This window comes from Tachyglossus aculeatus, chromosome 8 (genome assembly GCF_015852505.1).
Source record: "Tachyglossus aculeatus isolate mTacAcu1 chromosome 8, mTacAcu1.pri, whole genome shotgun sequence".
In the NCBI taxonomy this organism is placed as follows: Eukaryota; Metazoa; Chordata; class Mammalia; order Monotremata; family Tachyglossidae; genus Tachyglossus; species Tachyglossus aculeatus.
The window spans coordinates 38,002,455-38,016,916 of record NC_052073.1 but is presented as its reverse complement, the minus strand read 5'-3'; the positions used below and the strand labels follow the sequence as shown (position 1 = coordinate 38,016,916).

The following is a 14,462-nucleotide window of genomic DNA, read 5'->3' as shown; positions in this document are numbered from 1 at the left end:
CCGGATTTAGACGTAGAATGGCATTTACTGAGCGCTTAATGTGTGCAGAGCACTGTGGGAGAGTTAATAGAACAACAGAACAGGCGCATCCCCTGCCCACGATCAATCAATCAATCGTATTTATTGAGCGCTTACTGTGTGCAGAGCACTGTACTAAACGCTTCCCCCTTCTAGACTGAGCCCACTGTTGGGTAGGGACCGTCTCTATATGTTGCCAACTTGGACTTCCCAAGCGCTTAGTACAGTGCTCTGCACACAGTAAGTGCTCAGTACGATTGATTGATGGGCCGACAGCCTCGGGGCCGTGAAAACGATTGGCAAACATCTCCCCCGGGCACTGAATGATGGCATTTATTAAGCCCTTACTATGTGCCAAGCACTGTTCTAAGCACTAGGGAGGTTCCAAGGTGATCAGGTTGTCCCACGGGGGGCTCACGGTCTTCATCCCCATTTTCCAGATGAGGGAACTGAGGCCCAGAGAAGTGAAGTGACTTGCCCAAAGTCACACAGCTGACAGTTGGCAGAGCCGGCAATTTTTTTTTTAATGGCATTTATTAAGCGCTTACTACGTGCAAAGCACTGTTCGAAGCACTGGGGAGGTTCCAAGGTGATCAGGTTGTCCCACGGGGGGCTCACAGTCTTCATCCCCATTTTCCAGATGAGGGAACTGAGGCCCAGAGAAGTGAAGTGACTTGCCCAAAGTCACACAGCTGACAGTTGGCGGAGCCGGCATTTTTTTTTTTAATGGCATTTATTAAGCCCTTACTATGTGCCAAGCACTGTTCTAAGTACTGGGGAGGTTACAAGGTGAACAAGTTGTCCCACGGGGGGCTCACAGTCTTAATCCGCATTTTCCAGATGAGGGAACTGAGGCCCAGAGAAGTGAGTGACTTGCCCAAAGTCACACAGCTGACAGTTGGCGGAGCCGGCATTTTTTTTTTAATGGCATTTATTAAGCGCTTACTATGTGCAAAGCACTGTTCTAAGCACTGAGGAGGTTACAAGGTGATTTATAATAATAGCATTAAGCGCTTACTGTGTGCAAAGCACTGTTCTAAGCACTGAGGAAGTTACAAGGTGATTTATAATAATAGCATTTATTAAGCGCTTACTGTGTGCAAAGCACTGTTCTCAGTGCTGGGAAGGTTACAGTATGATAAGGTTGTCCCATGTGGAGCTCACAGTCTTAATCCCCATTTTACAGATGAGGTAACTGAGGCACAGAGAAGTTAAGTCACATGCCCAGCTGACAAGCAGTGGAGTCAGGATTTGAACCCATGACCTCTGACTCCAAAGCCCAGGCTCTGGGAAGAGAGAAGCAGTGTGGCTCAGTGGAAAGAACCCGGGCTTGGGAGTCAGAGGTCATGGGTTCAAATCTCTGCTCTGCCAATTGTCAGCTGGGTGACTTTGGGCAAGTCACTTCACTTTTCTGGGCCTCAGTTACCTCATCTGTAAAGTGGGGATTAAGACTGTGAGCCCCCCGTGGGACAACTGGATCACTTTGTACCCTCCCCAGCGCTTAGAACAGTGCTTTGCACATAGTAAGCACTAAATTCCATTATTATTATTATTATTTCCACTGAGCCACGCTACTTCTCCTTCCTAAAACTACTTCCTACTTCCTAAACTGTGGCAGATTCGTGCCAACCCACTCTCAACCAGCTCGGGCCTTGGGCCTAATTCCCGTCAGCTCTTTGGGGAAGCAGCGTGGCTCAGTGGAAAGAGCGAGGGCTTGGGAGTCCGAGGTCATGGGTTCGAATCCCAGCTCTGCCACTTATCAGCTGTGTGACCTTGGGCAAGCCACTTAACTTCTCTGTGCCTCAGTTACCTCATCTGGAAAATGGGGATTTAGACTGTGAGCCCCAAGTGGGACAACCTGATCACCTTGCAGCCCCCCCAGTGCTTAGAACAGTGCTTTGCACATAGTAAGCGCTTAACAAATGCCACCATTATTATTACTATTATTAGACAGGGAATGTGTCCGTTTATTGGACTCTCCCAAGTGCTCAGTACAGGGCTCGGCACACTGTAAGTGCTCGGTAAATGTGATTGAATGAACGAATGGCTTCCAGGAAGAACCATGAACAGGCCCACGATGGGAATGGTTGACGTCCATTCGATTCCGCCTCGGGTCACTTATCTCCTTCGTGTTCCTCATGGGGCTCTGCAGGAAGAAGTTGGCTCAGCGTCTGCAGGAAGCCGAGGAGCACGTGGAAGCCGTCAACGCCAAATGCGCGTCCCTGGAGAAGACCAAGCAGCGGCTGCAGAACGAGGTGGAGGATCTCATGATCGACGTGGAGAGGACCAATGCCGCCTGCGCCGCCCTCGATAAGAAGCAGAGGAACTTCGACAAGGTAGGACGTTCGCCTCCCGGCTACCTCGCCGGCTGGCTTCCTCCGGGGCCTAGACCGATGATTTCCCCTTCTCCAGGTCCTGGCAGAATGGAAGCAGAAATACGAGGAGACCCAGGCCGAGCTGGAGGCGTCTCAGAAGGAGTCCCGCTCGCTGAGCACGGAGCTGTTCAAGATGAAGAACGCCTACGAGGAGTCTCTGGACCACTTGGAGACGTTGAAGCGCGAGAACAAGAACCTGCAGCGTGAGTTCCTGGGGGTCTCTGTCTCTCGCTCTCTCTTTCTCTCTTCTATCTGTTCTCTCTCTCTCATTTCTGTTTTTTTCTCTGTTCTCTCTTTGTTCTCTCTGTTCTCTTCACTCTCAGCTGCTCCTCTCTCTGTCTCTTTTCCCTGGGGGTCTCTGTCTCTTGCTCTCTCTTTCTCTCCTCTTCTATCTCTTTGTTCTCTCCTCTCTCATTTCTGTTCCTTTTTTCTCTCTGTTCTCTCTTTCCGTTCTCTTATCTCTTTTCATTCTGTTTTGCTCCTCCCTCTGTTTCTCGCTCCTCTCTCTGTTTCTCTATTCTCTCTGTCTCTTTTCCCTAGGAGTCTCTATCTCTTGCTCTCTCCTCTTCTATCTCTTTGTTCTCTCTCCTCTCTCATTTCTGTTTTTTCTCTCTGTTCTCTCTTTGTTCTCTCTTTCTGTTCTCTTTTCACTCTTTCTCTCTCTTCTCTCTCCTCTCTCTGTTTCTCTATTCTCTCTCTGTCTCTTTTCCCTGGGGGTCTCTATATCTCACTCTCTCCTCTTCTCTCTATCTCTTTGTTCTCTCTCCTCTCTCATTTCTGTTTTTTCTCTCTGTTCTCTCTTTGTTCTCTCTTTCTGTTCTCTTTTCACTCTTTCTCTCTCTTCTCTCTCCTCTCTCCGTTTCTCTATTCTCTGTCTCTTTTCCCTGGGGGTCTCTATATCTCGCTCTCCCTCTCCTCTCTATCTCTTTGTTCTCTCTCCTCTCTCATTTCTGTTTTTTTCTCTCTGTTCTCTCTTTCTGTTCTCTTTTCACTGTTTCTCTCTCCTCTCCCTGTTTCTCTATTCTCTGTCTTTTCCCTGGGGGTCTCTATATCTCGCTCTGTCTCTCCTCTTCTCTCTATCTCTTTGTTCTCTCTCCTCTCTCATTTCTGTTTCTTTTTTCTCTGTTCTATCTTTATTCTCTCTTTCTGTTCTCTTCTCTCTTTTCACTCTGTTTCTCTCCTCTCTGTTTCTCACTCTTCTCTCTGTTTCTCTCTCCTCTCTCTCTTTTCCCTGGGGCTCTCTGTCTCTCGTCTTTCTCTCCTCTTCTATCTCTTTGTTCTCTTCTCTCTCATTTCTGTTTCTTTTTTCTCTGTTCTCTCTTTTTTCTCTCTGTTCTCTTCTCTCTTTTCACTGTTTCTCTCCTCTGTTTCTCCCTCCTCTCTGTTTCTGTCCCCTCTCTCTGTCTCTTTTCCCTGGGGGTCTCCATCTTTCACTCTCTCTTTCTCTCCTCTCTATCTCTTTGTTCCCTCTCCTCTCTCATTTCTGTTTTCTCTCGGTTCTCTCTGCTCTCTCTTTCTGTTCTCTTCTCACTCTGTTTCTCTCCTCTCTCTGTTTTCTCGCTCTCTGTTTCTCTACTCTTTTTCTCTCTCTCATCTCAGAGAAGCAGCATGGCTCAGTGGAAAGAGCCCGGGCTTTGGAGTCAGAGGTCATGGATTCGAATCCTAGCTCCACCACTTGTCAGCTGTGTGACTTTGGGCAAGTCACTTCACTTCATTGGGCCTCAGTTCCCTCATCTGTAAAATGGGGATTAAGACTGTGAGCCCTTGTGGGACAACCTGATCATGTTGTAACCTCCCCAATGCTTAGAACAGTGCTTTGCACATAGTAAGACATAGTAAGACATCACATCTTCATCCCCATTTTAAAGATGAGGAAACTGAGGCCCCGAGAAGAAGAATAATAACGGTTTTTGTTAAACACTTACTACGTGCCAAGTACTAAGTGCTGGGGTAGATATTTATTGTGATGACTTGACACCTGTCCACGTGTTTTGTTTTATTGTCTGTCTCCCCATTCTAGACTGTGAGCCCATTTGTTGGGTTGACTGTCTCTATATGTTGCCAACTTGTACTTCCCAAGCGCTTAGTACAGTGCTCTGCACAAAGTGCTCAATACGATTGAATGAATGAATGCCATTATTATTATTATCTTTCTCCTCTTTTTTTCCACTCTCTCTTCTCTCTCTGCTCTCTTCTCTATTTTTTCCCCTCTTTCCTTTCTCTCTTTCCTCTGTCTCCTTTTCTCTCTCTCTTTCTCCCCCCCTCCAAGGGGTGGGCAGGGTTCTCCTCCCCCTCAGTCGCGGGCCATCGGACCAAACCCGTCCCTGTCCCTTTCTCCGACAGAGGAGATCTCCGACCTCACCGAGCAGATCGCCGAAGGAGGGAAACACATCCACGAGCTGGAGAAAGTCAAGAAGCAGATTGAGCAAGAGAAGAGTGAACTTCAGGCCGCCCTGGAGGAAGCGGAGGTACAGATGTCACAGAGTTTTGTCATTCATTCAATCGTATTTATTGAGCGCTTACTATGTGCGGAGCACTGTACAAAGCGCTTGGAAAGTACAGTTCAGCAACAGATAGAGACGGTCCCTACCCAACAACAGGCTCACAGTCTAGAAGGGGGAGACAGACAACAAAACAAGTAGACTGGCATCAATACCATTAAAATAAATAGAATTATAGATATATACACATCATGAATAAAATAATCAAAGTAGGTTGTGGCCTGCGGAATTCATTCACTCATTCAATCATATTTATTGAGCACTTACTCTGTGCGGAGCACTGTACAAAGCGCTTGGAAAGTACAGTTCAGCAACAGATAGAGACGGTCCCTACCCAACAACGGGCTCACAGTCTAGAAGGGGGAGACAGACAACAAAACAAGTAGACAGGCATCAATACCATTAAAATAAATAGAATTATAGATATTTATGTATTTATTTTACTTGTACATATCTATTCTATTTATTTTATTTTGTTAGTATGTTTGGTTTTGTTCTCTCTCTCCCCCTTTTAGACTGTGAGCCCACTGTTGGGTAGGGACTGTCTCTATATGTTGCCAACTTGTACTTCCCAAGCGCTTAGTACAGTGCTCTGCACACAGTAAGCGCTCAATAAATACGATTGATGATGATGAGTTGAGCCCCAAACCTCCAGGCTTGCCCACCTTCAACGCTTGCTTCCCCTGATGCAGCGAATGGGGGAAACCCAAAAACCGTCACTCCGTCACCACGCGGCCACCAGGAAGCAGCATGGCCTACTGGTAGAACCCAGGCCCTGGAGTCAGAAGGAGCTGGGTTCTAATCCCGGCTCCGCCGCTTGCCTGCTGTGTGACCTTGGGAAGTCACTTCACTTCCCTGGGCCTCGGTTACCTCATCTGGAAAATGGGGATTAAGACAGTGAGCCCCACGTGGGACAGGGACGCTGTCCAACCTGATTACTTTGTGTCACCCCCAGAGCTCAGAAGAGAGCATGGCACATAGTAAGCGCTTAAATACCTCGTACTATGCCGCAGGCATCCCTGGAACACGAAGAGAGCAAGATCCTCCGCATCCAGCTGGAGCTGAACCAGGTCAAGTCGGAGGTCGACCGGAAGATAGCGGAGAAGGACGAGGAGATCGACCAGCTGAAGAGGAATCACCTCAGGGTGGTGGAGTCCATGCAGACTGCGCTGGACGCCGAGATCCGGAGCCGGAACGACGCCATCCGCATCAAGAAGAAGATGGAGGGGGATCTGAACGAGATGGAGGTCCAGCTGAGCCACGCCAACCGCCAGGCAGCTGAGGCCTTGAGGAACTTCAGGAACATCCAGGGAATCCTCAAGGTGGGTGTTTCTGCTCCTGACCCCCTGTTGCATCCGACAGAAATGACCAGTTTGTCCTGAGGGTCTTGGCCATGCAGCAAGGCCGAGAGAGAGAGGAAGAAAACACAGGCCTGGGATTCAGGGAACCTGCGTTCTCATCTAGGTTCATCCAGATAGTGAGATCTCTCACTATCTTAATCCCCATTGAAGCAGCATGGCTCAGTGGAAAGAGCCCGGGCTTTGGAGTCAGAGGTCATGGGTTCAAATCCCAGCTCCGCCAACTGTCAGCTTTGTGACTTTGGGCCAGTCACTTCACTTCTCTGGGCCTCAGTTACCTCATCTGGAAAATGGGGATTAAAACTGTGAGCCCCCCGTGGGACAACCTGATCACCTTGTAACCTCCCCAGCGCTTAGAACGGTGCTTTGCACATAGTAAGCGCTTAAATACCATCATTATTATTATTATCCCAGCTCCACCACTTTTCTGTTGTACTGTAGCGCTGTACTGTACTGTAGAGAAGCAGCGTGCGTCAGTGGAAAGAGGCCGGGCTTTGGAGTCAGGGGTCGTGGGTTCAAATCCCTGCTCTGCAAATTAATAATAATAATAATGATGGCATTTATTAAGCCCTTACTATGTGCGAAGCACCATTCTAAGCGCTGGGGGGATACAAGGTGATCACATTGTCCCACATGGCTCTCAGTCTTTATCCCCATTTTATAGATGAGGGAACTGAGGCCCAGAGAAGTGAAATGACTTGCCCAAAGCCACACAGCTGACAAGCGGTGGAGCCGGCATTTGAACCCATGACCTCTGACTCCCAAGCCCAGGCTCTTTCCACTGAGCCACGTTACAATTGTCAGCTGTGTGACTTTCGGCAAGTCACTTCACTTCTCTGTGCCTCAGTTACCTCATCTGGAAAATGGAGATTAAGACTGTGAGCCCCCCATGAGACAACCGATCACTTTGTAACCTCCCCAGAGCTTTGAACAGTGCTTTGCACATAGTAAGTGCTTAATAAATGCCATTATTATTATTATTATTTTTAGTCTCCTGAGTGTTTAGTACAGTGCTCAGCAAGCCATCAGCGCCCAACAAATACAACTGCTTGACTGATTGATCGACAAAGAAAAAAGCAAACAACATCTGGCTCAAACCAGCCACTGGCTAAAGGAGCCCTCTTCTCTCCCGGGCAGAGAAGCGGCCTGGCGTAGATAGAGCCCTGGCCTGGGAGTTAGGAGGCTATGGGTTCAAATCCCAGCTCCGCCACTTATCTGACGTGTGACCTCAGGCAAGTCACGTAACTTCTCTGAGCCTCAGTTCCCTCATCTGTAAAATGGGGATTAAGACTGTGAGCCCCACGTGGGACAACTTGATCACCTTGTATCCCCCCCAGTGCTTAGAACAGTGCTTTGCACATAGTAAGCACTTAATAAATGCCATCATTATTATTATTATTCTCTCCTCTGTGCCTCCGTTACCTCATCTGTAAAACAGGGATGGAGACAGTGAGACCCTCATGGGACAAGTACTGTGTCCAGCTAGATTTGCTTGTAATAATGATAATAATGATGGCATTTATTAAGCGCTTACTATGTGCAAAGCACTGTTCTAAGCGCTGGGGAGGTTCCAAGGTGATCAGCTTGCCCCACGGGGGGCTCACAGTCAATCCCCATTTTCCAGATGAGGTAACTGAGGCGCAGAGAAGTGACTTGCCCAAGTCACAAAGCTGACAACTGGCGGAGCCGGGATGTCAACCCACAACCACTGACTCCAAAGCCCCTGCTCTTTCCACTGAGCCACGCTGCTTGTATCTCCCTCAGCGCTTAGTACAGCTCCTGGTACCTCGTAGGCGCTAAACAAGTAACATCGTTATTACTGTTAGGACACACAGCTGCACCTGGACGATGCCCTCCGCGGGCAAGAAGACCTGAAGGAGCAGTTGGCCATGGTGGAGCGCCGGGCCAACCTGCTGCAGGCCGAGGTGGAGGAGCTCCACGCGGCCCTGGAGCAGACCGAGAGGAGCCGCAAGATCGCCGAGCAGGAGCTGCTGGACGCCAGCGAGCGCGTCCAGCTGCTGCACACCCAGGTGACAGTCCGCTCGGCCTAATCCACTCCCCCGCCGCTGCTCCACATCTCCTCCCCTGCTTCTTCCGCCCCCTCCTCCCTTCTCCCACCTGGGGCCGGGTCTCGGTGCTCTGTTCTAGCAGCGAGGCCTAGCTGAGAGACCACTGGTCTTGGACTCCGAAGGACCTGGGTTCTAATCCTGGTTCTGCCACTTGGTGCCCTAAGGAGAGCTCACCTCCTCCAAGAGGCCTTCCCAGACTGAGCCCCCTTTTTCCTCTCCTCCTCCCCATCCCCCTGTCCCACCTCCTTCCCCTCCCCACATCCCCTGTATATATGTTTGTACAGATTTATTACTCTATTTATTTGACTTGCACATATTTACTATTCTATTTATTTTGTTAATGATGTGCATCTAGCTTTATTTCTATTTGTTCCGACGACTTGACACCCGTCCACATGTTTCGTCTTGTTGTCCGTCACCCCCTTCTAGACTGTGAGCCCGTTGCTGGGTAGGGACCATCTCTATATGTTGCCGACTTGTACTTCCCAAGTGCTTAGTCCAGTGCTCTGCACACAGTAAGCGCTCAATAAATACGATTGAATGAATAAATATGAACGAATGAAGGGAGGGAGGGTCCAGTGTCCCCCAACCCAGCCCCTGGTTGGGGACAATCAATCAATCAATTGTATTTATTGAGCACTTACTGTGTGCAGTGCACTGTACTAAGCGCTTGGGAAGTACAAGTTGGCAACATATAGAGACAGTCCCTACCCAACAGTGGGCTCACAGTCTAGAAGGGGGAGACAGAGAACAAAACCAAACATATTAACAAAATAAAATAAATTGAATAGATATGTACAAGTAAAATAAATCAATAGAGTAATAAATCTGTACAAACATATATACATATATACACGTGCTGTGGGGAAGGGAAGGAGGTGAGACGGGGGATGGAGAGGGGGACAAGGGGGAGAAGAAGGAGGGGGCTCAGTCTGGGAAGGCCTCCTGGAGGAGGTGAGCTCTCAGTAGGGCCTTGAAGGGGAACAGAATCCTGGCTCCTGGCAAATGCCTAAGAAGCAGTGTTGCCTAGTGACTAGGCCGGATCTGAGAGTCAGAAGGACCCAGGTTCTCATCCTGGCTCTGCCCCTTGTCTGCTAGGTGACCTTGGGCCAGTCACTTCCACTTCTCTTGGCCTCAGTTGCCTCATCTGTAAAATGGGGATTAACCTGGCCACCTCTGGACTCCTCAGTCTCGGCTTCAAAGCTGTCCATCCCCTAGTCCCCTCCTACCTCACCTCCCTTCTTTCCTTCTCCAGCCCAGCCCGCACCCTCCGCTTCTCTGCCACCGCTCACCTCCTCACTGGGCCTCATTCTCACCTGTCCCACCGTCGACCCCCGGCCCACGTCCTCCCCCGGCCCGGAATGCCCTCCCTCCGCACATCCGCCAAGCTCGCTCTCTTCCTCCCTTCAAAGCCCTATGAGAGCTCACCTCCTCCAGGAGACCTTCCCACACTCAGCCCCCTCCTTCCTCTCCCCCTCCTCATCCCCCACCTTACCTCCGTCCCCTCCCCACAACACCTGTATATATGTTTGTACAGATTTATTACCCTATTTATTTTACTTGTACATATTTATTCTATTTATTTTAATTTGTTAATATGTTTTGTTGTCCATCTCCCCCTTCTAGACTGTGAGCCCGCTGTTGGGTTGGGACCATCTCTATATGTTGCCAACTTGTACTTCCCAAGTGCTTAGTACAGTGCTCTGCACACAGTAAGTGCTCAGTAAATATGATTGAATGAATGAAAGACTGTGAGCCCCATGTGGAACAGGGACTGTGTCCAACCTGATTCCCTTGGATAATAATAATAATGCCATTTATTAAGCGCTTACTATGTGCAAAGCACTGTTCTAAGTGCTGGTTCGACCCCAGCACTTTGTACAGCACCTGGCACCTAGAAGACGCTTAACAAATACCATAAAAAGAAATGCCTCGGTGGAAACAGAGGCTGGGAGAGGCGGGAAGGACTTGTTCATTTATTCTTTCAATTGAGCGCTTACTGTGTGCAGAGCACTGGACTAAGCGCTTGGGAAGTACAAGTTGGCAACATCTAGAGACGGTCCCTACCCGACAACGGGCTCACAGTCTAGAGAAGGCAGCCCCTCCTTCTCAGACACGGGCACCAGGATGGAAGTAGTGAATGTGTCAGTCATATTGTTGTATCGCACTCTCCCCAGCACTTAGTACAGTGCTCTGTGCACAGTAAGCGCTCAATAAATATGATCGAACAGATGAATGTTTTGGTCACACTGTGCTGTATCACTTGGTTTGGAACAGAACACCAGTCTCATCAACACCAAGAAGAAGCTGGAAACGGACATCTCCCAGCTCCAGGCTGAAGTGGAGGAAGTGGTCCAGGAGGCTCGCAACGCCGAAGAGAAGGCCAAGAAGGCCATCACTGATGTAAGCCAAGGGGCATCCCTCCCGACATCCGTCCCCACATCCCGGGGGGCAATTCCCCAGCCCCTCTGGGGTCCCTGAGGCCTTGGGTTTCGCCGTCCTTAGGCTGCCATGATGGCCGAGGAGCTGAAGAAGGAGCAGGACACCAGTGCCCACCTGGAGAGGATGAAGAAGAACCTGGAGCAGACGGTGAAGGACCTGCAGCTTCGCCTGGATGAGGCCGAGCAGCTGGCCCTCAAGGGGGGCAAGAAGCAGATCCAGAAGCTGGAGGCCCGGGTGCGTATCCCACCTCCTCGCCCGCCGGTCCGTCCGGGGTGGGGACGCGCGGGCTCCAACTCGTCCCCGTCTCGTCCCAGGTCCGCGAGCTGGAAGGCGAGGTGGAGGGCGAACAGAAGCGCAACGTGGAGACCGTGAAGAGTCTGCGCAAACACGAGAGGAGAGTGAAGGAGCTCACTTACCAGGTAGGCCAATTGTACCGCTGGCTCGAGCCCGCGTGGGAGGGCGGCAACGGGCCCCGCGGGCCGGACAACTCACTGGCCTTCTCTTCCAGACGGAGGAAGACCGCAAGAACGTCCTCCGGCTCCAGGACCTGGTGGACAAACTGCAGGCCAAAGTGAAAGCCTACAAGCGGCAAGCGGAGGAAGCTGTGAGTATTACGGCGTGGCTTAATGGAAAGAGCCCGGGCTTGGGGGTCAGAGGTCATGGGTTCAAATCCCAGCTCCGCCAATTGTCAGCTGTGTGACCCTGGGCAAGTCACTTCACTTCTCTGGGCCTCAGTTCCCTCCTCTGTAAAATGGGCATGAAGACTGTGAGCCCCACGTGGGACAACCTGATCACCTTGTATCCTCCCCTAGTGCTTAGAACAGTGCTTTGCACATAGTAAGCGCTTAACAAATGCCATTATTCTTATTACATATGTTTGTACATATTTATTACTCTTTATTTTACTTGTACATATTTATTCTATTTATTTTATTTTGTTGATATGTTTTGTTGTCTGTCTCCCCCTTCTAGACTGTGAGCCCGCTGTTGGGTAGGGACCGTCTCTAAATGTTGCTGACTTGTACTTCCCAAGCGCTTAGTCCAGTGCTTTGCACACAGTAAGCGCTCAATAAATACGATTGAATGAATGAAGTACAAAGAATTCCCCAATGGCATGGATCGGACGTGTCCTGAGCACCTAATCTATGCAGGGTGCTGTAGTGGTTACCTACTTCCCTAGGTGGCTGCTGATTACAGAGCCCTCTAACTGGGAACCTGCTGTATACCCAGAGCTCTATACGGGGCACCTACTAGGGGAAGAGCTCTGTACTGGTCGCCCACTGGAGACAGGGCTCTGTATTGGGTATTACCACCGACAAAGAGCTATGCTGGGCCCTTAAAATGGGCAAAATGCAGTTCTAGGTGGAGACCACTATTCCAGATTCATTATTCGGGGGCTTGCTGGGTGTTGGGCACTGTACTGGACACCCAATCCGTGGTATTTATTCAGCACTTACCATGTGCTACTAAACACATACTGGATACCAACCACTGTCCTGGGAACTTGGGATACAACGTGGCCAAGGGGCTGGAGCCCAGGCCTGGGAATCTAGTCTCAGTGCTGACACTGGTCTGCTGTGTGACTTCGGTCAAGTCACTTCACTTTTCTGGACCTCAGTTTCCTCATCTGTAAAATGGGGATTAAGACCGTGAGCCCCACGTGGGACAGGGACCGTGTCCAAATTCATTAGCTTGTATCTACCCCAGTGCTTAGAACAGAGTCTGGCACATAGTAAGCGCTTAACAAATACCATTAAAAAATTAATATATATGCACACACAAATATTTATACATATATATGCACATATAAGCATATGGCATCCTTTATTACTCTATTTATTTATTTTACTTGCACATTTATTCTGTTTAGTTTATTTTGTTAATATGTCTTGTTGTCTGTCTCCCCCTTCCAGACTGTGAGCCCGCTGTTGGGTAGGGATCGTCTCTACATGTTGCCAACTTGTACTTCCCAAGCTCTTAATACAGTGCTCTGCACACAGTAAGTGCACAATAAATACGATTGAATGAATTGAATAGAGAAGCAGCGTGGCTCAGTGAAAAGAGCATGGGCTTTGGAGTGAGTGGTCATGGGTTCAAATCCCGGCTCCGCCAATTGTTAGCTGTGTGGCTTTGGGTAAGTCACTTCACTTCTCTATTCTCTATTCCTCTATTTATTTGTCTATTATTACTCTATTTATTTATTACTCTATTTTACTTGTACATATCTATTCTATTTATTTTATTTTGTTAATATGTTTTGTTTTGTTCTCTGTCTCCCCCTTCTAGACTGTGAGCCCACTGTTGGGTAGGGACCGTCTCTATATGCTGCCAACTTGTACTTCCCAAGCGCTTAGTACAGTGCTCTGCACACAGTAAGTGCTCAATAAATACGATTGATTGATTCTCTGTGCCTCAGTTACCACATCTGCAAAATGGGGATTGACTGTGAGCCCCCCGTGGGACAACCTGATCACCTTGTAACCTCCCCAGCACTTTGAACAGTGCTTTGCATCTAGTAAGCGCTTAATAAAATGTCATTATTATTATTATTATCCTATAAAATTAGAAGGTAATGGGCCCAGCCCTCAAACTAGTTCCAATAATAACAATAATGACTGTGGTATTTGTTCAGCACTTCCTACATTCCAAGCACTGTACTAAGCACTATGGTAGATACAAGCTAATCAAGTTAGACACAGTCCCCGTCCCACATGAAGCTCACAGACTAAGAGGGAGGAAGAGCAGGGATTGAATCCCCCTTTTACAGATGAGGAAACTGAGGCCCAGAGAAGTGAAGTGCCTTGCCCAAGGTCACACAGCAGACAAATGGAAGAGCCAGGATTAGAACCCAAGACGCCCAGGCTCTAGCCACTAGGCCACGCTGCTTTTGAGCACCCTGAACGGCAGATGAGAGAATGATGAGATTTCAGATCAAAAATGGAAAACGTCCCCAAGGAACCGTGTCACCTAACCCGGGGAGGCTCGGAAAAGCGAACCCTCGGTTCTCAGAAGTCCTTTTCCGTCCCCAGGAGGAACAGTCCAACGTGAACCTCTCCAAATTCCGCAAGATCCAGCACGAGCTGGAGGAGGCGGAGGAGCGGGCGGACATCGCCGAGTCCCAAGTCAACAAGCTGCGGGTCAAAAGCCGGGAGGTGCACACCAAGGTCGTCAGCGAAGAATGATCCCCTTCCCAACAACTGGACGGCGGCGGCAGGAGGAGGAAGACACAAAATGTGAAATTCTTCCTCACTCTGCCAGTTGTAACTGTCAGTTCTCTCCTTTATTTCCAAGAAATAAAGACTGTAGGGAATTTTTGCAATTGAAAACCAGTCTTCTCTGGCATGTTGATATTTTTTCTGACTGTAAGCACATATTGGACAGGGATCATGGCTGCCAACTTGGTTCGGTCATTCATTGAGCGCTTACCGTGTGCAGAGCACAGGACTATTATTGAGAAGCAGTTTGGCTGAGTGGAAAAAGCCCGGGCTTTGGAGTCATAGGTCATGGGTTCAAACCCCCGGCTCCGCCAATTGTCAGCTGGGTGACTTTGGGCAAGTCACTTCACTTCTCTGGGCCTCAGTTCCCTCATCTGTGAAATGAGGATTAAGACTGTGAACCCACTGTGGGACTACCTGATCACCTTGTAACCTCCCCAGCGCTTAGAACAGTGCTTTGCACCAAATGAGCGCTTAATAAATG

At 49.2% G+C, this 14,462-nt stretch overlaps 1 protein-coding gene across 2 annotated transcripts in view; it reads left to right on the top strand.

Moving 5' to 3' along the window:
- LOC119931531 (myosin-1-like) overlaps positions 1 to 13,966 on the top strand; it is a 67,958-nt gene extending 53,992 nt beyond the window's left edge. For both annotated transcript variants that reach the window (XM_038750285.1, XM_038750286.1), the window contains exons 29-38: positions 2,171 to 2,354; positions 2,431 to 2,596; positions 4,737 to 4,861; positions 5,908 to 6,216; positions 8,079 to 8,282; positions 10,599 to 10,724; positions 10,827 to 10,997; positions 11,078 to 11,182; positions 11,272 to 11,367; positions 13,793 to 13,966. In XM_038750285.1, the coding sequence (XP_038606213.1) occupies positions 2,171 to 2,354; positions 2,431 to 2,596; positions 4,737 to 4,861; positions 5,908 to 6,216; positions 8,079 to 8,282; positions 10,599 to 10,724; positions 10,827 to 10,997; positions 11,078 to 11,182; positions 11,272 to 11,367; positions 13,793 to 13,945 (1,639 nt within the window). In that variant the 3' untranslated portion in view covers positions 13,946 to 13,966. The remainder of the gene's footprint in view (positions 1 to 2,170; positions 2,355 to 2,430; positions 2,597 to 4,736; positions 4,862 to 5,907; positions 6,217 to 8,078; positions 8,283 to 10,598; positions 10,725 to 10,826; positions 10,998 to 11,077; positions 11,183 to 11,271; positions 11,368 to 13,792) is intronic.
- The last annotated feature ends 496 nt before the right edge of the window (positions 13,967 to 14,462 follow it).